Raw genomic sequence first — 22,815 nt, forward strand, 5'->3', positions numbered from 1 at the left:
CAAAGTAAAAATAATGAGGGAGAGGTAATCAATAGGACCCAACACGATGGATCAGATCTTTATCTCCAGAGATCTTAAAAAATTGGAGAACTAAATCTAGGTGCATTCAGGTGTTTAAGAAGCAATGGTATTAATCATTGATAACATTTCTTTTTCTAATTTGATATCAACTGATATCAACTTAGTGAATACTGGACTTTTTACTTACTGTCAGCTTGTTTTTACTGTCATCACTGCAGGTCATATGATACCACAGACTGAAGCAGACAAAGTCCTCTGGAGGATCTAGGCTCGAAGACTCCAGTCTTGCCCTGCTCCCATAGGTACCAAGCGTGGAGTCCAGGTACATATACCACCCTGATGGGGTGCCCGTGGTGTGGTCAAAGGTCGGGCCAGTGTCTGGGGCACCCGTAGAACCACTATGCCGTAGCCAATCAATCTCATCAGCATTCTGGGTGTTTGTCCAATCACAGGTGTCAACCTCAAAGTCACATGACCCTGCCGAAAAAAAGTTAATGTTCATTTCATCATCAAGCAATATTTTGATGACATTTGAATTAATTTAAACTATATTTTAGGGAGGGACTTAAACTTAAAACAATGTCTTTAATCTCATTTTTAAGAGAATTAACCATGTAAAAACATGCGAAACACGTTCTTGGTACACACTTCAAAAGATAAATGAACTTGTACACAATATGGTGAACAAATGCACTTGTAACAAAGAAAAATGTTTTAACCTTTTTTTTACCAAGGTCTTTGTTTGTGGACATAAAGTAAATACAAACATCATATAACACTACAAAAATGATTTGCAGCCAGTCTGTTTGGCAAAATCAAAAAGAAAATAATCATCAAATCGATTTTAGTGAACTTTCAAGGAATTCATTAATTGCAAGTATAAAGACCATATGCCAATTTCCCCTCCCTTTTTGCGAGAGTCACTCTAATTTTCTGTATCACATACCAGAATACAAAGTAGTGGCAGCGGTGGGATGTTTGTGGCCTGTAATGTCCAGATTGTAATATAATTTCAAGACTGCACAAAAATGGTTGACTGTTTCCACTGGCTAGCATTACATGTACTTCATGACTGAACCAAATATTACATCACACGATAAAAAATTTTGTGGCTGGGCTGATAAAACCTTGTATCTCAAAATTAAAAAAAAAATTGAGTGCAGCTTAAAAAGGCTGTATTTTAACAATACAGCAATGGTGGCAGTCTCAAATTGTCGGAAGACAGTCTCCTAATACCTGTGAAGAACTCTTTTGAGGCAAAAAAAAGGTTGCTACCCATGTTATAATTGTAAAATCTTGCTTATTTTTAAAAGCAACATTACACATTTAAAAAGAACTAGTGCCAATCCATACTAGGGTATCAAATAATTAATTCAATAATCAACAAATAATCAGATTGTTAAATACTGATATTAAAATTGCTTGGTAACGTGACAATTAATTTTGGCATTACGGGTCAAATTGGACTTTGTGGAATCACATCAAATATGCCCTCAGGGTCTTTTCAAATGCATGGAAGTGCTTTTGTAGCGTGTAATGAGACAAGTGATTTTCCCTTTTAATTTGTACAATAATCCCATTCAAAGTGGCAACACTGAAGATATCGTACCTAGTTGTCCTGTACACTGCTGATCTTTGACAAAGATATCATCAAGTGCGGCAAAGACACCTGAAACAGCCTTCTTGACAGCCAGCTTGAAGGTGAAAACATTGTCATTCTTGGAAGCTACTTCTATCGATGCTTTGCGCCAAAGACCACCCGTTGGCTCCTGAAAGATGTTTAAAAGAATGTACTTTTTGGGAGTGTACATGCAGGGTTCTGTTTCATAGAGACTTGTTATAACAAATACACAATTTCTATAACAAATTTACTATCAGCCTTTCAGATAGAAAGATTTCGGTAGCTTTTAATGGTTATTGGAAATTTGTTAATATAACAAATTTTATGAAACAGGCCTCAAATGTTTTAACAATGATTAAGAGGAAAATTTACTGGAGTTCAGCCTTTTTTGTATGCAGCCTCAGTAAAGAAGCTTACGATTTTAGGCCTAAGCATCCAGAAGTGTATCTGGATATTTGGTCTGAATTAGTCCAGAGTTCATCAAGCTACCACATCGGAATCTTACCTGTGCCATCAGGTTGCAATGTTTCATTTACTCAGTGTCACAATATTTACAGAAATTCAAATTCAAACAATATATTAATTAAATTTGACTGTGGAAGGATTAGCACATCACATTTCATAACATTTGATGATGTCTCCCATGAGCAGAGTTCACAATATAATGTCCTCAATTTGTGCTATTTGTGATCTCCATTCAAGTCAACTCAGTTCAAACTTTTTTTCAGTCAACATCACCAGCATTCTCGCTAAGCCAATTAGAGCACATATAAGACATTTATAAAACTATGCGCATCGTGCTGAGCACCTAATTCAAATAATTGGGGGAAAATCAATATCTACACATTTTACAACCTACTTAACAATCCCACAATAGATTTGTTGCAAACAATATGTTGGCACACTTGAAACAAGAATGAGTTAATATCCATATTTAATGCATTGAGATTAAAGGAGCATACAATTTTAAGAATAAAAAACTGGATTGGTTAACAGCAAAAACTCTGTCAGTATCATCTCACCATAAAAGATATTGATATTCCAGTTGGTAAGATAACTCCTAATGGGTCTATTTGGTAGGCTTCCACTGTTAGGTCTCCAAAGTCATCTGAAGAAAGTTAAGGTACACAATTATGCATAGAAAGAGTAGAATTATGTGATGAGAGTGACTGGATTGGCTTACAAATGCCAAACAAATGTAAATCTGTATAGGGCACTGAGAAAATGATACTGTAAAGTGGTTCACAGATATATGCAATATTAAGCAAAATTACAAAATGATGGTCAAGAATATAATTGTTAATACCATTGTAATCAATATCATCAACATGAATTTCGGCTAAGAGGGACTAAATATGCAACTTACAGACCAATTGCAAACAGCTGATACAGTACTAGACAAATTTAAAACAGCTCTTATAACTTACTTATTCAAAATTTACCTCAAACAAATTAACTCACTGTGTACTGCACTAACACATACATGTATTTTACTTTTCTTTATGTTCTGAAGTTTACATAAAGACATAGTTACACTGTGTGATATCTCAGTGAAAACTGAATTAGATTTTGTATATTAAAAAAAAGACGCATGAAAATACAAACAATGAATAAAGTGTTGAATTCATGAATGACTACTCTATAGAGATCCATATAACTGCAATCACTGATCCATTCATTCATTTAGTCCCATATATATTAATTTATGTCACTTACCGCTGATCATGTACCAGAACTCAGTACATCTAAAACCACTTAGCGGAATAGGATATACGGAGGATATCAATGTTCCACTGTCTCCAACTTTTGTCAGATGCCCAGTCACAATTTGCATATAAAAACCTGTAACAAAATGAACTGAACATTAAAATGGATATCTAGATTGCACTTTAATTGATTTTTTTAATTTACATATCACCCAATAATTCTGTAATTAGAAGCTTGTTGCAAAAAAAGAGTTGCGTCTAAACACAAGGCAAGAACTCAAGCAGAACTCCAAAATGCAAGCTTCTGATTTGTTAAAAATAAAGGGGAAAAAAAAAGATTAATCACAATCAAGATCTTTGCTATATGTTATTCTCTTCTCTATTTTATCTTCTATTACATGTATGTTCTATACTCTTATGTCCTGCCTTGGCAGCAATGGGCCAGGACCTGGCCTACTTTTACTTTCTCTGTTAAATATGTTTGTAAATTACTATGTAAATGTTTTACTTTACATGTCCTCTGATCCTTAATGTATATTTAAATAAAGTGATAAAAAAAATCAGAAGTGCATTTAATTTCAATTATCTTGCAGTGGGCACAGAAGTCTCTAAGCCTACACAATGCTGGATAGTAACTCTGGGTAAAGCAAAGCAGGTTTTATTTATTCCCCGTTTCAAGGAATACAATATTTACCATTTATATCCTATATTAGTCGTGAGTGGAGCATTAGATTATTTTGCAAAATTACGTTATATGAAGGATGGAGAATCTGATCCCACATCTAGTCAATTTTTTATATTTCTACTTATAATGGAGGGGTACGGCCAAAGAAGATATGAAAGAGGCAAGTGGAGGATGAGAGTAGGAGGAATGAGTCGAGGGTGGAGGACACAATGAATTGGGCAAAACGGAGGGAGGTAAGGGTGACTGCTGCGGGTGTGAGGTGAATCCGACCACCCCCGTTCATGGGGACAAGACTCGATTTAAAACTTTAAATTAATGATAAATGGACATGGGCTCTGAACTTTTCTTTCCTACCATTAGTGGTCCCTGACGTATGATCAGTAGAAGGCCCTGGAACCATCCCGCGATCCCTGGTCCAGTCCAGCTGATCTGTGTCATCATTGGCATATCCACACGCATCATCCGACTGGAAATCACAAAATACTGCAGAAAAGGAGTGGAGTTAATTCAAAGAGGAGTCATATGTGGGTCCAATCTCATAGGAAAGAAGGAATTATAGGCTGTTTACACACAATAATTGACCGTTTTGTACATTTAACACCCACTCACATTTCTCTCCATCCGTATTTTGCTTCTGTATCATGATCTAACAGTTGATATTAATGCATATAAAATAATGATATATTATATAATTATTTCATAAGCTGATTCTCTCACTAGTCAACTGTCGCCACAAGCATGATTGCTCTGTTGATTCTGACCAACATTTCACTGCACATTTAATTGTCTTTACCATGCACACATTGTTTATTTCTATGCATATTCTTCACACATGCACATTGCATTTCATTGCTAATTCATTTGTTGTTTATACATCATGATTGGCCACAACATCTTCATAAGTTGACAGAGATCTGAGTGAAAATGAAAGGCCATTATATACTTACGTAACGCTGGGCAGTCTCCATAGCTAAACATGATATCATCAATAGAAATATCCCCTTGGTAACCCTTTCCAGCTGTGCCTTCCAGGTATACCTTAGGGGTTTTCACAGTCGTGGTGATGGCCACATGGCCAACTATCCAGTCATAACTCTGGTCTCCAGACTTGGTCCAGATGACTGGGCCTTCTGCAAGTAAAACAGGAAAGAGAAATTCATTTCAAAGTTCATCTCCTCTAGGTCATATATATGATATGAAAACATCTGATTGCTTGAGTTTGATTGTCTGTTGAGAACCAATACTGTGGTAGGTTCCTCTCAATCCGGTGGATTCTCAATCCGGTGCAGACCTGCCAACCTCTGGGAATGAAAAATTGTAATTTGTGATTTAAAAAAATGTATTTTTCCCCCCAAAAGTGTATTTCATAATAAGATGCGTGGCGCACTCGCTCATCGCGGCGCTCAAGCTGCATGCAAGCTAAAATGCGCACTGCTCTTGCAGATGAAAAAAAAAACATTGAAACATGTGTATATCTCACCCTGGTTTTAACAAAATGATTGAAAAAAAAACAAGTTACCTGAAATTGCATTGATCTAATAACCATATTTGTGTAATTTTTATGAAATAGAGACATATTTTTTTCAATAAATTACGATTTTTTACAAAAACATATTTTTTAAAGAAAAATGTACTGCCGTATTTTGGTTGCAAAAACGTACTAAATACACCAAAAACGTACTACGGTGTGCCATCTACCGATTGCAGCGGACAGGCGGAATTTGCACTGCCTCATGGGAAAAAGCTGAAATCTGTTGCCCGCACTATTACTATAGTGCATGCATGCACGGGTTATTCAGCGCTGGCCGACGTGGCAGGATGAGTTGTTTACTAGGGTACAGGTGGGTGAGACACTTTTCATTGCAATATTTAGACCATTTTGGTGAATTCTTGCTATATGGTTTTCATTTTTGAAGCATCACAGTCACAATACAGTACACTAGCACTGTTCACTGCCTGCGCGCCTTATCGATCCTGAAGTTAGTCCCTGCAACCGGTAGATGGCGCACCGTATTGTGAATCTACCAAATTACAAAGTACAATTAAAAGGTAGATGGCTTCTTGACTGCACGTAGACAAAATTTTTAGGCACCGACAGACAAAGCATATATTGTACAAAGTTTCAATTGACCTCTGTGACTGTTGACCCTGTGGCCCCATGATTTAATCAGATCATCTCACACCTATATCCATAATCCAAGTTTGAAATTGATCCCTCAAAAATTTCTCAAGTTATCACACATAATAGATATTTTCAGGTATATACAGAGCGTATCAATAAAAAGTTGACACTTTGAAAGAGTCTCCCAAATTGAAAAAAAAAAACATCATGGGGATATTTTTTTACAAGTAGTCTCAGGCTTTGGTCTCATCTATCAAATTCAAGTATATTTTTGACAGAGTCTTGTATTTGAGTGAGCACTGTCCCTCGTTGTAATGCTCACAGAAATTATGACTTTCATGCTACATGTATATCAAGGGAAAAAAGATGTGAAAATTAACTGAATGTGCTTTCCTTTTTTTTCTTTTAGGTCAGTGGAAATGAAATAGATAGGCTTACATTTTAACTTTTGATAACAACTGTTCTACCCCAAAAAACACATTAAGCCTATTAAATTAAACATAACTTTGAGGTTGTTTGTGCCAGCTGGATCTGAGGACTTAAAATGAAACAAATCAACACGAATAACAGGTTGTTTCAGACATCTACAGAGTTTATCTTTATAATAATAATGATAATAGAGGGTATTTATTGAGTGCTTAATTGCGCTGAACAAAAGTTAATGATCAATCGTTCACTCGATTTTTTTCAATTGATTGTACATTATATTCAATGGAATCAATCGTAGAAAACTGTTCTACAATCATTGCTAAGCTTTGTGTTACAGGCTCTAGATCTGCGTTTTGTATGCAAAATTCTTTCATGCGACACCATGCATGCCATTCACAAATTGTGAGAGCTTTCTTGTACGTACCACTGCTCATCCAGCATGCCCCGAGACTCCGACCGCGCTGCTGGGCTGGAGATTTCATTAGAAACCATAGGCGTACATACGTATTTTGACATGGATAAGAGATCAGTGGTTTTTCAAACAAATCGAGTACATATTAAAGTGAGGAAAAACTTACTGAATTAAGACTTAGGTATATATCATTAGTCCATCAAATCAATATTGCATCTAACATAGATTATTGGTGGATCGCTGGCAATGAAATTCGTTGGTCACATTCACCTCTCCAGCTAAACCATTTCGCATGCGTTATCCGCATGCACAGCAAATCTGTCCAAAAACGATCCAGATTTTTTTTCTTTCTTTTGCTGGCTCCTCCTACACAAACGGCAAGCCATCTCGCACACAACGTGAAGGTCATTATGCCTGTGTGCATGGTGGGCATTATGTATTACTTCCCCCCCCCCCAACGGGTGATTAGATTTCAAATTTGGGTGGGGGGGCTGCTTCCATTTACGATTTGATACCACTTTAGGTTTCGAAAAGCACCCAATTACATTACATATGTAATGTGCCCACTCTTGGAAAGGAAATCCCTTTTTACACGTGGTCGCGCCTGGTATCCGCACGTCAATGGAAGTGGCACCCCCAGACGGCTTCCTCGAGCTCTGGGAGAAACCAAATGTAGCTCTGGAAACTCGTCCTAAATCGGATATGTCGCCGTTACCAAAGCTGCCAAGTTGTATTTTGCATTTTCAGTATTCTTATCCCCCAAAATCAGTATTTTGACAAAAAAATCAGTATTTTTACCGTGTGAGATAAATATTTTGTATTTTTCCCCAAAAAAGTGTATTTCATAATAAAATGCTTGGCGCACTCGCCCATCACAGCACTCAAGCTGCATGCAAGCTAAAATGTGCACTGCTCTTGCAGATGAAAAAACAAAAAAACATTGAAACTTGTGACTGTATATCTCACCCTGGTTTTTACAAAATGATTGAAAAAAAAACAAGTTACCTGAAATTACATTGATCTAATAACCATATTTGTGTACGTTTTATGAAATAGAGACATATAGAGATGATTTTTTTTTTTTTTTTTTTTTTTTTAATTACAAAAAACATACTTTTTAAAGAAAAAACGTAATGCCGTATTTTGGTTGCAAAAACGTACTAAATACAGAAAAATCGTACTACTTGGCAGCTCTGCGTTACCATATTATTTTGCACATGAACCGCAGATTGAATGTTTCTGTTGTGGATGCGATAGGTAAACAACTTCTCATGTCACACAACTTGCATTGCTGGTCTTTTACGACGGGCCCAAAAGTCTCTTCCAAAATCAACTACCGTCATAAATATGCATTTGCGTTCTCCACCGAAAAGTCCGGAAAAACTAATATAGTTCTCTTTGCGCTTTACAATTATGAATGAATATAATATAAACATAAAAAAACAGCACAAAACGATTGAATTATAATAACAAAACAAAATATAACATAATGTAACAACAAAAAACCCAAATGAAAGGCACAAATTAAGTAAATGAACGTAAACTAAGCCTAGATCTGGATGTATGCATTTTCTAACCTGCATCCAACTTGCTTTCAATACATGGGTGCAGAGATAAGACAATCACACACATCCAGATACAGACTGAAAGCCCTATCAACGCCTAGAAAATAAATAGGTTTTTTGGGCTCTACCAAAGCTGTCGCAGACCTGTACCAATAAATAAATGTGCAAAGAGCTTCAGGATTTTACAAACATATCATTTTATTGGAATAATTTCAAAGTGTAAACTTTTTTTGATACACCTTGTATAATGACCAATTACTTTACACAGAATACTCACCTGTGTTGCCATCTGTGTTTCCATATCCAACATTCAACGTACCCACGTGAGCCCCATACATGTGATACCAGAATGTCATACACATATGATTTCCTACAGGGATGCTGTTGCTATAGAGACGAGCTACATCATCGGCACTGGTAGAACTAGCATCAATTGCTATGTAGGAACCTGAACACATCAAGGTTGAGAAAAATATCGATCAATCTAACATTAAGCAGAGGCCAAGTGGACTAGTCTCTGGACGTGGAAACGGAGGGTCATGGATTCAAATCCAAGCCATGATGCAATTTCCTTCAGTATGAATCTGTTATACACTGTGTTGCACTAATGGTACAAGTCTGAGATTACATTCTTTTTAAAGAGGAAAATGTGTGATGGCAACAATAAGCAAGTGTTATTGTGTGATGTCATCATTTCCTTTTAATTTCAGCACTTTAATGACGAGTGTTGTTCGCACTTGATCATGAACAATACAGGGAAGCTTACTCCTCGCATTCAGAACCAGTTAATCTTTAATAGAATTTCATCAAACCTTTCCTACAATTCCTTTTCAATACTTCTAATAAAATCAAAACTGTCAGGTAATATTTTGTACTTGAAATTTAAACACAGTTCACATTGTACAATGAATGGAGTACAGGCATTAAGAGAGAGAAGAATAAGTTCAGAACCAGAGGAAATAGAAAACAACTCATCAAACATGAACTACCGTCTTTTGTTTGAGTTGTGTGATCTGCAGGGGGTCCTGTTCCAACAGTTGGTGTGCTGCCAGTTTGAATTGCCCAATCAAAATCATCGTCTGATCCCTGCATCCAGGAGCAGAACGTACCGCCCTCAAAGTTACAGTCCCATGGAAGCGGAGCCGAGGTAACAGGACGGGTGGGTGTAGGTGTAGGGGGAGCTGTTCAGTGCAGTTGGAGAAAATTCAAATTAAGATTAAGATTTAAACTTCACAAGTATAATATTAAAGTTATAGTGAAACATTGTTACAAAATACAATACCACCTGCTTCTACAAGCACACAAGTTTTTGCAAAATGACCTAAAAACAATCTCATTCAAAAAATGAGTATTGTAAGTTCGGGACCATGGTCACTGCATGTGGCAGTGTATGATATATTGACAGCTTCTTCATCAAAGGTCGCATGCAACAAATGTGAATGTCATTTAACCTGACTTTTGATTTAAACGCACTGTACAGAATACAGAAATTCCCAATTAAAACAAGTTGGAGAAAGATACCTACGGACATATTGGCAGCTATGCTCGGTATACTTGATATCATCCAATGCGATGTCTCCGGTAAAACTGATACCGTCAATGCCTTCAAATTCAATGATATGATAGACACCAACTGACACCTCAATCTCAGCTGAGATCCAAAAGTTGCCCTGTTCACCGGTTTTTGTCCAGATCACACTCCGTTTCCCAGACTGCACTTCTAGAAGATGCACGTTGAGGGTTCCCATCTCTATGGATCACGTGGAAAGATTTACAGGTATCAGGTGATCACACAAGTAGCACAATGTTTGCTCCTGCAACAATTGCTCCAGGCTTTACTTCTTCTATGATGTATGGTTAGGGTTGCAATAGGGATTTACTTTAGGTCTAGGGTCAGGTTTAGGGTAGGGTATAGTGTTAAGTCAAGGGTTGAAGTTGGTCGTTTGATTAGTGTTTGGAATACCTAGCAGAGCATTTGTCGCTGAAGCAAATTTCATGGAGCCCATACATCAGGAAAAGAGAATGTTTTTTTACGCAATGATATAAATAAGGTAAATAAGCTATGTAAATTCGCATACTTCGCAAGTTTCAAAATTCTGTGTAAAAGTTTTGTATCTTCTTCCAAGTGCTATCATTTAAAGCAAACAGAATTGAATTTGGACATACAGAAGCATTTTGAAATTGTGGAATGGTGAGAGACAGCAGACTTGTCCGGCTTGTAGGACCGGATGAGCTTATGATAATTCAGTTAACAATAAAGATAATGATAACAATAATTATAATGATAATATTAATGATAATATAGTAACAATATTCATAATAACTAATAATACTATTAAAAATAAGAACAATAATAACAATAATGGGCACTCAGGAATGGTGAAGAAGGGTATAGAAGCCTGACTGTATAACCAAGATCTCTCCTCATTTTCAATAGAATCACATCCAGAAGACAACAATAATACAAGTTCTTGTATATAACATATTACATACCATTAACATCTCTATACGATTCCAAAAGAATTTATCCCAGCAAGCTTTCTACAGTGCACAAGCCTTATGAATCATGTCTTATTTAGATTTAAATTTTGTGTTGCATTGTTTTATAATGAACCTACCTTTACCATACATGTGATACCAGAATGAGAAACAGCCCTCAATCCGTGGAGTAAAGTCAATGGACTGTAGAATAGCATTATACTTGTTGGGTGAACTTGATGTCTCGATGTATGCATAATGACCTAACAAATGAAAGCAAGATGAGATCCAGATTCAGAAAAATCATACAGATTAGATCAAAAGAGAGAAAAAAGATCTACATACATACATGTATATAAATATACATTCACGTGCGCACTGAGCATTACCATTCAATGGTAAGAAATGTTGAAAGGAAATAAATAATACACGAATAGTGCAAATGTGGTGATTCTCCTCTACACAGGACCTCCCTTTAACGTCCTATCCAAGGTACAGTGTTTTCCACTGTAAAATAACTGGTACCTATGGAACAGGTTCATATACACACAACGCATGCTTCAGTCATCCATTAGGGATGGACTTGAACACACGACCTTTGGTTCAACTGGAAAACATTTTACCAACTGAGCTACCTTGCTCCCTCTTGTGACATGCCCTACCTACATATTAATCAATGAGATTGTGTGTTAAATATCAATTGCATATTGGCAATTTCATCATCAGCATCCATTTTCACTTCGGCAAGAAACATCCCCCGATCCAGAAACAACACAACACCTGTTTGCTTTCCTCTAAGTGTCTTACTTACCCTGCGAGGTTCCTAGTGTGTGATCATTCGAAGGACCGGTGTTGCTGCTTGGTGTTCTACCAAAGTATATGGTCCAATCCATTTTGTCAGTATCAATATTGAACCAATCATAAAATGGCTCTTCAAAGGTGCAGAAGCCTGGAAAAAAATGTAAATGTCTCAGGTACATGCTCTTACAGAAATAGAAGTTGCCTGAAGTCACAAAGTTTATACCATAATGTTGACAGAACAAACAAAATCTGTCTCTGACTGCAAGTCATCAGACAGCAGATGTGATATCATAATGGCTTTGGGTTCTCAGGAAATAAAGAGGAATGAGATCTCTGATATCTTATGTAATAATTACTTCAAGCTTCGAACATGGTGTGTATTTGATAAAGGATGTACAAGGGGCAAGACAATGTCAATCTGTGGAGTAAATGTAAAATGACACCAGGGGAAGTTAGTGAAAAATGTTCATCCCCTCCCCCTTTCTCTTTCTCCATCTCCTCTCTCTCTCTTCCCCTCTCTTTCAACCCACAATTCCAGGATATACAATTTTTAAATCAATTATGGGTCTGACGAGCGATGCAAGATTTGACCCAAAATACGTAAGAAGTGTTGCTGTGTAATCTTACCGCTGGGAGTGTCGAGGGGGCTGAAAAGGCCCCCATCTAGAGTTAAAATCTGGATCACTACAACTGTTAGGATAATCTGTTTACTACATACCTGGTGGAGGACATGCCCCTACATCGATTCGTACTTCATCGATTGCCATAACAGAACCAGGGGTGGAGCCAACAGTTCCCTTAAAAGCAGCCTGTAAAACAAAAGCATTCAGAATTTTGTACAAAGCAGACATAAAATGAAAGGAAGAACTCAAAGTTTGAATGTACATGTACAAGAAGAAGGAATACAGAGAAAAATAAAGATTAAGTGGAAGAGGGTGAAGGGGAAATGAAGAAGAAGTGGAAGAAGAAAAAGGAAGATGAGGAAAAAAAGAAGTACAAGAATAGGGAGGAAAAGATAAAGAAGCACAGAAGAAGAAAAATAATAAGTACAAGTCAGAGTAAAGAAGAAGTTGTATGAAAGAGTAGTAGAAGGAGGAGCAAGAAGAGGAAGAGGAAGCACAAGAAGGAAAGAAGAAGAGGAAGAAGAAAAGAGGAAGAAGGCGGTGGAAAAGATGAAGAAGGGGAAGAGTACAAACAAGAAGAGGAAGAGGATCGAATAACAGGAAGGAAAAGAAGAAGAATTGGCTTTTACAGCGTGATTCAAGTCAATTACTGCTCAAAGGGCTTCACAATTATTATTACCCAGTCACTGGATTCATAGATATTTTCGAAGCCTGTTAGGCGCAGTCTTGCTAAACCAACCACAATGACATGTGTTTCCTACCAGTACCCAATTAGCACCTGGGTGAGAGTGGCAAAGTGTGGATTGATGCCTTGCCAAAGGATGCTAGGCCATGGTAGGATTCAAACATACGACCCTCTGATTACAAGGCATAAGTACCGCTACACCAGAAAAAGAAGAAGAAAAGAGGAATAAGAGGATGAAGATTAAGAAGAAGAACAGGGGGGGAAGAAAGGAGAAGGAAGAAGAAACATCAATGATAAGAGTAGATGCATGTCTAAATCAAAGAAAGAGAAAACATACGTGGGAGAGTAAACAAATAACAAAACAGTGATTCTGAAATGGGTGATTTTTTATCATTATTGTCAAGTAAACAATGATTTTTCATGTATTCGTCAATGTAAAGACTTATTTTAATAAGAAAATCTTGCCTCAAAGCTGTACAAATCGGTCACAGTACTGCTGCCGAACCTCCATCCTTTGTAGCCTACAGGGGGCGCCACCCAGAGTGCATTAGAGTACGACCCAGAACGGCGAGAATGGATGGTCAGTGCACCGATTCCATCATGGTAGTAGAAAAACCGAAGACAGTGTGGTACAGAGGTAAGAACATATGTCGGGCTGAAGAGGATGGCGCTATCCCCATTCACAGGGTGAGCAGTGGTGTTAACCCAGGCATAGTAACCTTAATTATTAACAGAGAGAGAGAAAAAAAGATTGTTGATAAAATGGAATGAATTTATTTTACTGAAAAAACAAACAATGGCTTTTATAAGGCACCAATTATCTAGTTGCCTAGGAATTCAAATGCTATAGCTCAAGCTGCCATTGCACTTGGTGCATTCACAATATTAATCCCGGGGTGGTATTCTGGAACACTGTCATTAATTTTGTAATTTCTTTCCGAGATGTGTCACCGCTATGATTGTCACAAATCGGTATTCTGAACATTGTCTTTTCCCTGTCATATCTCTCAAAGTTCCCGCCCATCTTTTCGGAAGCAAACCAATCAAAATCATTGTTAGTTCCCAGTGGGAGCCCTTCTAGCCAATAGGAAGGCCCGTGCCAGGTAGGGCGTATCCCCAATATAGTTGTTGGCATCGCGCAACTACACGAATATTGATGCGCTTAATTACAAAGAGAGACAGGGAGCTGTGAAGGATTTTAGAGGAGAATTAGAAAAAGAAGGAAAACAGAGAAAAAAAGGAGGAATTAATATGTAGGGCCTAACTAATTGTAGCATGAAAAAATGATTTTGAAAATTGTCATGAATGATGAGTGAAACTAATACCACAATTTAATCTAAATAATATCATTATATGCTTGACATTCAGTCGGCAGGGTATCGGGATATTTGGTACTAAAAGATATGACAAAAATTATGACTGCTACCCCCTGTCATTACTTTTGTCATATTTTTTGCTTGTATAAAATGATTACGCGCATTTAAAGCCGCATATTTTTGGTGCGCGCTAAAGAGAAGAGAGGAAATTTATGACAATTTTTGTTACAAAAGTTATGACTCCCACCAGAATACCGATTTTGTCATATCTCTGAGAAAGATAAATATGGAGAAAAGACAATGTTCAGAATACCGCCCCCGGTTACCTAATCACCTCAACTGGGTTGAGTGCAACACAATGTGGGTTATTTCTTGCTAAAGAAAAACATGTCATGGCTGGGATTCAAAAAAAAAAATTGCAAAAGCTTCTATACTTTGGTAAAGACCAAGTAAACAAAAACCTGAAAAATAAGTTTGAAAATGAAAAAAATAGCAATCAACATCATCACCACCATCACCAACTTCATCATCATCACCATCGTCATCATCCCTATATAATCATCATTATCAATAACGTGTTCACTTGAAGTACCATCACCAGCATTTCAATATGCTATTCTCAAATGGCATTGAAACTATACAAGTAAGTCACCCTGAAATAACCTTCCTCATCCTGCCTTTAAATCAAACACCATGGCTCCATCTCTCCTACCATTGACAACAAATCTCTCCTCACCTGTATCAACCCCAACTGTTTTATCCACAGGAATGTCCTTGTGTTCTCTACCACGGCTCCTAGACCAATCAAAATCATCTTGAATCTTCTCTTGAGACCAACCACAGAAGCCTGTCTCAAACGAACACTTTTCTACAACAAAAAAGAGAAAAGGTCACATTTTATGCCATGCACTTGCCCCATATTGCACCACATGTCAGACCAAAGACAAATGTCAGGTAAGCTCACCTGAAGTCTTTGCAAAGAACTACTATCGATCCAAGATCAACTACAACTATGGAAAGCCAGTGACACCATCTTTTATTAGCCTATTCAAGGTGTTATTACATATGAATTATACTCACTCATATCTGACCTACCACTTCAAAACCAACAATAACATCCTATCCTTTAAAATGATACATAACTTGACAAAATTGATAAATAATAACCCACACAATTGTTTGATTGAATGCAGAACAAATTCACTAAGAGCTTCCATAAATTTGGAGAATACCAGGTTTAAAGTTTGGGGTTCACTCAATCATGAGATGAGAACACCATGCAGTCTCAGTGAATCTTCCATGCAGTCAGGAAGAAGGGTGACAAAGAAAGTATTGCATTTGTGTTTTAACTTTTACAACTTCAAATTTGGACAGTATGAAGAAAATAAAGTACCCTTTTACGATTGATTTTTTTTTCAACATTAATTTTTCAACATTTCCTTTTTGAAGACCAAATTATTGTTTTGCTTATTCACAAGTGGCTGGTCACATATGATGTATAGTCACAAATTAGTGTCGTCCTCTTTCTAAAGGACAAAATGTGAATTTCCTTCAGGCATATGAGGAATATGATATTCATGATTACCATATTTGAGATGGATTGGATCAATTGCAACTCTTAGTAAAACAGGGCTCTAATAATTAATGTATTTGTGTGAGTCAACAATTCCACTCCTATTCATCCAGTTCTCCTTTACATGTAAATCAATTTTTTATATTTGCAGCAGGTTTTTGAATAACATAAGATAATAATACTACTACTAACAATAATACACAAAGTATATAATACACTTTAAACATGCTTCAAACCACAGTGCACTTTAGTACGAAATATTAATTCTACTCTTTCTAGTAAATCATTAGTGTACCTACTTCAATAATCATCACATAAAAATATAACAGATTGTCAAAAATTGCCACTTACTGAGAGCTTTACAGCCTGCAGTTGGATCAAAGAAAACATCATCAATAGCGATATCACCCAAATCACCAACTCCACGGATGGCATTAAAGATGAGCTGCAAGATACCAACCAATTGACTGTTTGAGTGAGTATACTGGTATCAAATTTACAATGCTCTGTCCACTTTCATGTAATGATCATTAATGGAACGGAGTAATTATTGCATTAACAATGGTAATAATAACTACGATGGTAACAATGATAACAATGATATAGAATAAACTATATGGATAATCTATTGCACATTGCAAGACCAAGCATATATATGTAACATGTATTATGTATCAATAATAATACTTGGTTCTTTTATAGTGCATCACACATAGCAAACTGCATGTCCCAATGCAATAAAGGTAAAGGAAAGGTATAAAGTAAAAAAAATTAGCTAGGAGACATAAGAGACAGACTGTCCAGCTAAATCACTGAGCAACTCTTTCCAGCCTATTAGACTTTGTACTAAATATATATATATATATATACTGTATATATGCTGTATTTATTTAAAACTTCAGTTTTAAATTTGCAAATAATGACCTCTTTGACTTTGATTCCCCAAAAGTATTGAGATTATCCCGCATGTATATGAATACTTGAGCTAAGTTCATCAACCACAGATTCTTAAGATATTGTAAGAATGAAAATAAGACAGAACACAGTAGACATACAACCTGAAAACAAAATGCCTCAATTAACTCACTAGTATGAAAGGATTATCCGATTGACAAAGGTAGGGTCAAATTTAGGCACCTCTAGACACTTTTGTGGTAATTTTAAATGATAAAACTCTGAACCCCTAAGTTTCCTTACTTTTCTTCCTTCAAGTCTAAAACATCTTTTAAGACTAACTTTGTTCTGTCTTAATGTTTCAGAACTGATATTTTGTAATCATCCGCCCTATAAAAAATTGCTCTTAAACAAATAATCAGTGGGTAAGCTCATGAAACTTGCCTAGTTGTATTTTGTACTTTAATAGATTTGTATTGATGTATAATTTGTCATAATTATACACTTTTCTCTTCCAATAAGGTCTTTACAATCATTTCCGTGAATGATGGTGTCCATCAGCCAATCAAGAACAGTCCGGTCACTTCTTCTTGGAAATATATAGACAATACAACTATGAGAGCATGTTAGAGAATTGGATCATGTGCTCCATAATGACATTTGGACCCAAAAATAAATAGATTCAGAGACATTGTTGGGACTGTCACTGACATAGTAAGCAGTGAAATACTTTGCATTACACAAGCTGAAATGAATAGTGATTTACCTGATAATGGTAATCAGCTACAATATCTATTTGCCTGTAAACCCATTCATCACGGAGTGTCCCAGTTTGCTTCCATCGTCTTTCTTGATAGCCATCAGGACTTTCTGAATAGATCTGCATTGAGTTTTTATTAGGAAGAGATGAATTAAACAATGACTACTATAAATGTACAAATACTACACCTCACATCATCGAATCATCATCTCACATGATCGAATCCAGAACAGACAGGCACTTGTAAACATTCCTGCCCAGATACTGGACTAGAAAGATCTGCCCTTAGGCACTACATCAATGCAATCCCTAGATAAATTTAAGGCTGCCCTAAACTAATCACTGTCGCATCTGCACCCGACCACAGCGTCATAGTACTTTCGTTCTATTGCTGTGTACCCGTGATGATGATGATCATGGCTTGTAGTTTCTAAGCATCCTTTTTATGACTTTATATTCTTTGAAGAATTACACCAAAAACAAAAACATAAAAAGGAAATGTAAAAATAACCTTTTTTAAACTGAAACAAGGCAAGTGCCTATCACTACATCACTAGTGGGAAACACAAAAAATACCTGCATGCATTGAGTGATCTCATAGTTAAAACAATCATACTACAGCCATTCTAACAACTAGGTGTGACTATTTGCAACCGTTGCAATTGTATGCATACGAAATGGTCAGAAAGTTAATTTATATTTTCCAATTACTCCCCTCCTCTTAATTCATTAACTTTTCTTCTGCTTTTTTACCTCTCCTTTATTTTTCCTTTTTTTTCTATTCCCATTTACTTAAGAAAAAAATCATGGCACAATAACAGAGAATCTGTTAACTGGGAAAGAGGCACATATCTAGCCAAAATACAATATTTCAATGCACAGGCTGTGCATCCATCATGCGCCACTTATATATGTGTGACAGTGCTTTAAAGTTGATGAAGTAGTAGTAACAGAGTAAAATAGTGAAGTTCTTGTAAAACAGGTGAACCAGCAAAAGGAATATAAACAGCAACAGTATAAAGTTTCAAGAGATCGAGGCATGATCCATCTGGTCTAGACCAGATGTCTGAATCATCTACAGGCCGTAACAAGATGAGGCAAAGACCTCCTGCAAGAATGGACCTACAAGAGGGAATGAGAAACTACTTGTAACTTTGGAAAGGATTAAAACAATGCAAGACATTCTGGTCTGCTCCTCTTTCTATGGCCATGCAATGTCAATGGTATGGAGATTTTCCACAAAAAAGGAAGATGATGACTAGCATCAAACAGGCAATAAATGTTGGCTGAATGGAATCATGAGTATCTTTAACGTTAGATGATATGTTCTTGCATGTACCAATTCCTGGTTCAAGTGTTTGAGTTGAACTTAGTCTTAATATATTCTTTAGGTCTACCATACCTCTAATTCACCCATAGTTTGTCCATACATGTGTAGCCAGAATTGAAAGCAGGCACCATTAGGTGTGGCAGAGATTTGGACAGAACGAAGCAGGGCGTTGAACCCGAGAGATCCAGAAGATGACTCGAAGTACAAATAATGCCCATTAACTATCAAAGGAACAAAACAAATAAAGTACTCAACAAAAGTCTGTTCCAAATTACCATGATTGTGATGATGGAAAATATAGTAATGAAGAATATGAGGATGATAATGATGAAGCAGACTTGTTGATGATGACGATGAAGAACAAGAGGACGAATAGAAGAAGAAGAAAAAGAAAAAGAGAATGAAAAAGGAAAAGACAAAGAAGATAAAGAAAAAGAAGAGGAAGAGGAAGAGGAGAATGAAAAAAAAGAAGACAAAGAAGACGAGGAAGAACAAGAAGAAGAAGAAAAAGAAAAAAAGAGAATGAAGAGGAAGAAAAAGAGAATGAAGAAGAAGTAGAACAGAACAAAAACAAGAAGAACAAGAACAAGAAGACAAAGAAAAAGAGGTGATGATAATGACTACAATGATGATGGTAATTTGTATTTTTGATGATGGTGGTGGTAATGAGGATGATGATGATGATGATGATGATGATGGTGATGTTGGTGGTGGTAATAATTATGATAGTGGTAGTGATAATGATGATGATGAAGATGATGATAATGATGATGATGATGATAAAATAGAGGAAGATAATGATGATGATGATTAGAAATATATAAATGGTGATGATGAGAAATATATATACAAATGTCATCATTACAAAAAGAAAATTATAACATTCCCAATTATTTACAATTTGTTGGGTTTGACTCTGAACTCAATATTCTAATAAACATAGACAATCCATATGCTACAGTTTGTTTAACATTTTTGTAAGATATTTATTCACAACCATAGGTCTTATTCAGAATCTCTTGTATTAATAACAATTGCGCAAAATTCATCTTTATTTGGTGAGGGGGGAAATAGTAACAGCGACAAGAGTGTCACTCAGGTGAGTACATAATACGCCCGCCTATAATGCAGAAATTGGAGTTATTGGTCAAGCAAGAAAAGTGGAAGGTGGCGACTTCACCTTTGACCTTCTGACCTCAAAATCGATAGAATTCCTGGGATCTATGCTAATATCACACACACCAATTTATATGAGCCTAGGTTAAGTTCAACTAAATTTATCACGTTAACAAGGACTTCAGAAGGGTAAGATGAAAACATGTCATTGTGATCTTGACCTTTGACCTTTTGACCTCAAGATCAATAGGCTTCCTGGGATCCATGCTAGTATCATACACACCAAATTATATCAGCCTAGCTTAAGTTAAACTAAAGTTTAACTAAAGTTTAACTTAAGTGTTTATAATGACTTTAGAAGGGTAAGATGAAAACGTGTCAGTGTGACCTTGACCTTTGACCTCTTACTCAAGAGGCTTCCTGGGATCCATGCTAGTATCATACACACCAGATTATATGAGCCTAGGTTAAGTTAAACAGTTAATCACGTTTACAAGGACTTCAGAAGGATAAGATGAAAACATGTCAGTGTGACCTTGACCTTTGACCTCTAAATCAATAGGCTTCCTGGGATCCATGCTGGTATCATACACACCAAATTATATGAGCCTAGGTTGAGTCAAATTGAAGTTATCGCGTTTACAAGGAAAAGTTAACGGACGGACAGACAGACGGATGGAAGGACACCGAGCGTGATACCATAATAAATCCCGTCTACGACAGGCATATGAAAATGAGTTGAAGACTAAAAAAACATTCTACGGCTGCCGGAGGAAAACTTTGTACAAAAATTGTCAAATTTTTAAGAACTTAATTGTATTACATTGGTGGAGCACATGTAGCTAGAGTCATGCCCGAATCTAAAGGTACACAAGCAAAAATTGTAACATGCTTTGAAGTGAATATTTTTTGGTACAAGGGGAGGGGGGTTGTCTGGGGTTTGGTCTGTTAAGAAAATGTAGAACGTCTATGGTCATTAGTTTTAATTTATCAACTTTTTTTCAAGATTATGATATTTAGGAGCCAATTGTGTCCTTTTTTTTAGAAAGATCTATTTTTTTGTTCACTTTGCAAGTAATTCAGTTAAAATAAGCACAATAACTTTTGCCCCTCTAACCCAAACCCAAGAAAAATTATGAAATTCAGGAACTGCCCCTGCAAATGTTGTCTTACATGAGTCTGTAGTATGGTCAGCTCTTGGGCCTGTCCCACGGGTTGGTGTTCCTGACCGGCGTCTTTGCCAGTCCAGCTTATCATCTGGCCCAGCATTTGGAACGTTGCTCCATCCACACCAGTTGACATCAAAATCACAATTAATGGTTTCTTGGTTGGAAGGATCTGCTGCTTCTGGTTTATCTGTGGGGGGGTGTTTCACAAAGATTGAAAAATCACACTTAAATACCCATGCAGTTACATGTCTGCACGCATCAGCACATTGGTCAGATCATGTCCATGGGAAGCACTATGCCACATAATCAATGAGATTATGCATGAAATATGAATATGTTGGCACTACAACTTTTTGTGAAAGACCCCCCTCCCTTACACAGAAGGCAAAATAAGAAAAAAATAAATTATAGGTAAAGCAGAAGAACAAGTACCTGTATAAGCTCAAGTACTAGTTATATTATTAGTACTAGTAAAGTAGCAATGTAAGTAGCATTAGTAGGGGGAAGTAGGGGGTAGTAGGAGTAGTAAAAACAACATTCTGACTATTAGAATAATGGATGCTGATAGTACTGGATCAATGCAATGAGGTGTAAAGATCATCCTTACAATTAATGACTAAATATTGTGTTAAGGGTCCCATATTGTAGTAAATAGTGGCAGAAGTTATTAATTACAAAAGTTTACAAAAAAAGTAAACTCATTTAATTTGAACTTTTTACACTGATATACAATTATACATGGACTATAGGTATACAAAAATGTAGATTAAAAAAAAAAGATTTGAGGAAAGGTCAAATTAGCTTTGAATACATGATATTGCTGTGACATCATTACATTTCAGGGGGTGTTTCATAAAGCTGTTTTAAGTTATGAGTGGCTTTACGACAACTGGTGATCCTTTTTTTTTGGTAAATGATGTACTGCAAATTTTCATTGGTATTGATTGATTTATTATTATTTATTTATTTATTCATGTTTTCTTTATAAAAAGCAGGGTAGTCCCATTCAAGCCAGAGGCCTGCTTTACAAGGGAGCCATTTGAAGAAAGGATCACATGTGGTTCCATAAAGTCGCTTGTAACAAACAGAATGAAACACCCACCAGGATCATTGTTGCTTTGATACTTGTAAAGGAAGCTTGCAATGGCCATCAAGCTGTACATACTTTTTATACAATATAAAAGCACTTAGGTGACAATTTAAAAGGTAAGATTATTCATCTTTGAATACAATTCATGTAACATTTTTTTTTTCAAATCAAAACTTAAATCACAGACATGTTGGTATTTTGCATGTGGAATCAAAGTGTTACATGTATATAATTTCATGCTGAAAAGGGTGACACTTTTTGCCTGTTCTCAGCATTGTCACCACTGCAGTGACAATGCAGTAACACTCCACATCAGCAGCAGTGTGGTCAATGATGCGTCACAATGTAAAACTGTTCTGTCATACAACAAACAAGAGAAATGACCTCACATTTACAAGTTCCTGCCTCGACATTCAAAT

General features: G+C 36.4%; 1 protein-coding gene across 1 annotated transcript in view; it reads right to left on the reverse strand.

Moving 5' to 3' along the window:
• Positions 1-21,907, reverse strand: part of LOC135153757 (MAM and LDL-receptor class A domain-containing protein 2-like) — a 52,642-nt gene extending 30,735 nt beyond the window's left edge. Inside the window, exons 1-19 of the mRNA XM_064097889.1 lie at positions 21,878-21,907; positions 21,311-21,493; positions 19,105-19,242; positions 17,698-17,811; positions 16,389-16,482; positions 15,201-15,332; positions 13,614-13,867; positions 12,559-12,649; positions 11,851-11,988; positions 11,180-11,302; positions 10,087-10,311; positions 9,551-9,742; positions 8,839-9,009; positions 4,981-5,163; positions 4,388-4,516; positions 3,359-3,484; positions 2,665-2,750; positions 1,631-1,790; positions 209-498 (exon numbers count right to left, since the gene is read on the reverse strand). Of these exons, the coding sequence (XP_063953959.1) occupies positions 209-498; positions 1,631-1,790; positions 2,665-2,750; positions 3,359-3,484; positions 4,388-4,516; positions 4,981-5,163; positions 8,839-9,009; positions 9,551-9,742; positions 10,087-10,311; positions 11,180-11,302; positions 11,851-11,988; positions 12,559-12,649; positions 13,614-13,867; positions 15,201-15,332; positions 16,389-16,482; positions 17,698-17,811; positions 19,105-19,242; positions 21,311-21,493; positions 21,878-21,907 (2,859 nt within the window). The remainder of the gene's footprint in view (positions 1-208; positions 499-1,630; positions 1,791-2,664; positions 2,751-3,358; positions 3,485-4,387; positions 4,517-4,980; positions 5,164-8,838; positions 9,010-9,550; positions 9,743-10,086; positions 10,312-11,179; positions 11,303-11,850; positions 11,989-12,558; positions 12,650-13,613; positions 13,868-15,200; positions 15,333-16,388; positions 16,483-17,697; positions 17,812-19,104; positions 19,243-21,310; positions 21,494-21,877) is intronic.
• Between the last annotated feature and the right edge of the window lie 908 nt (positions 21,908-22,815).

Source organism: Lytechinus pictus, chromosome 3, assembly GCF_037042905.1.
Source record: "Lytechinus pictus isolate F3 Inbred chromosome 3, Lp3.0, whole genome shotgun sequence".
Classification (NCBI taxonomy): Eukaryota; Metazoa; Echinodermata; class Echinoidea; order Temnopleuroida; family Toxopneustidae; genus Lytechinus; species Lytechinus pictus.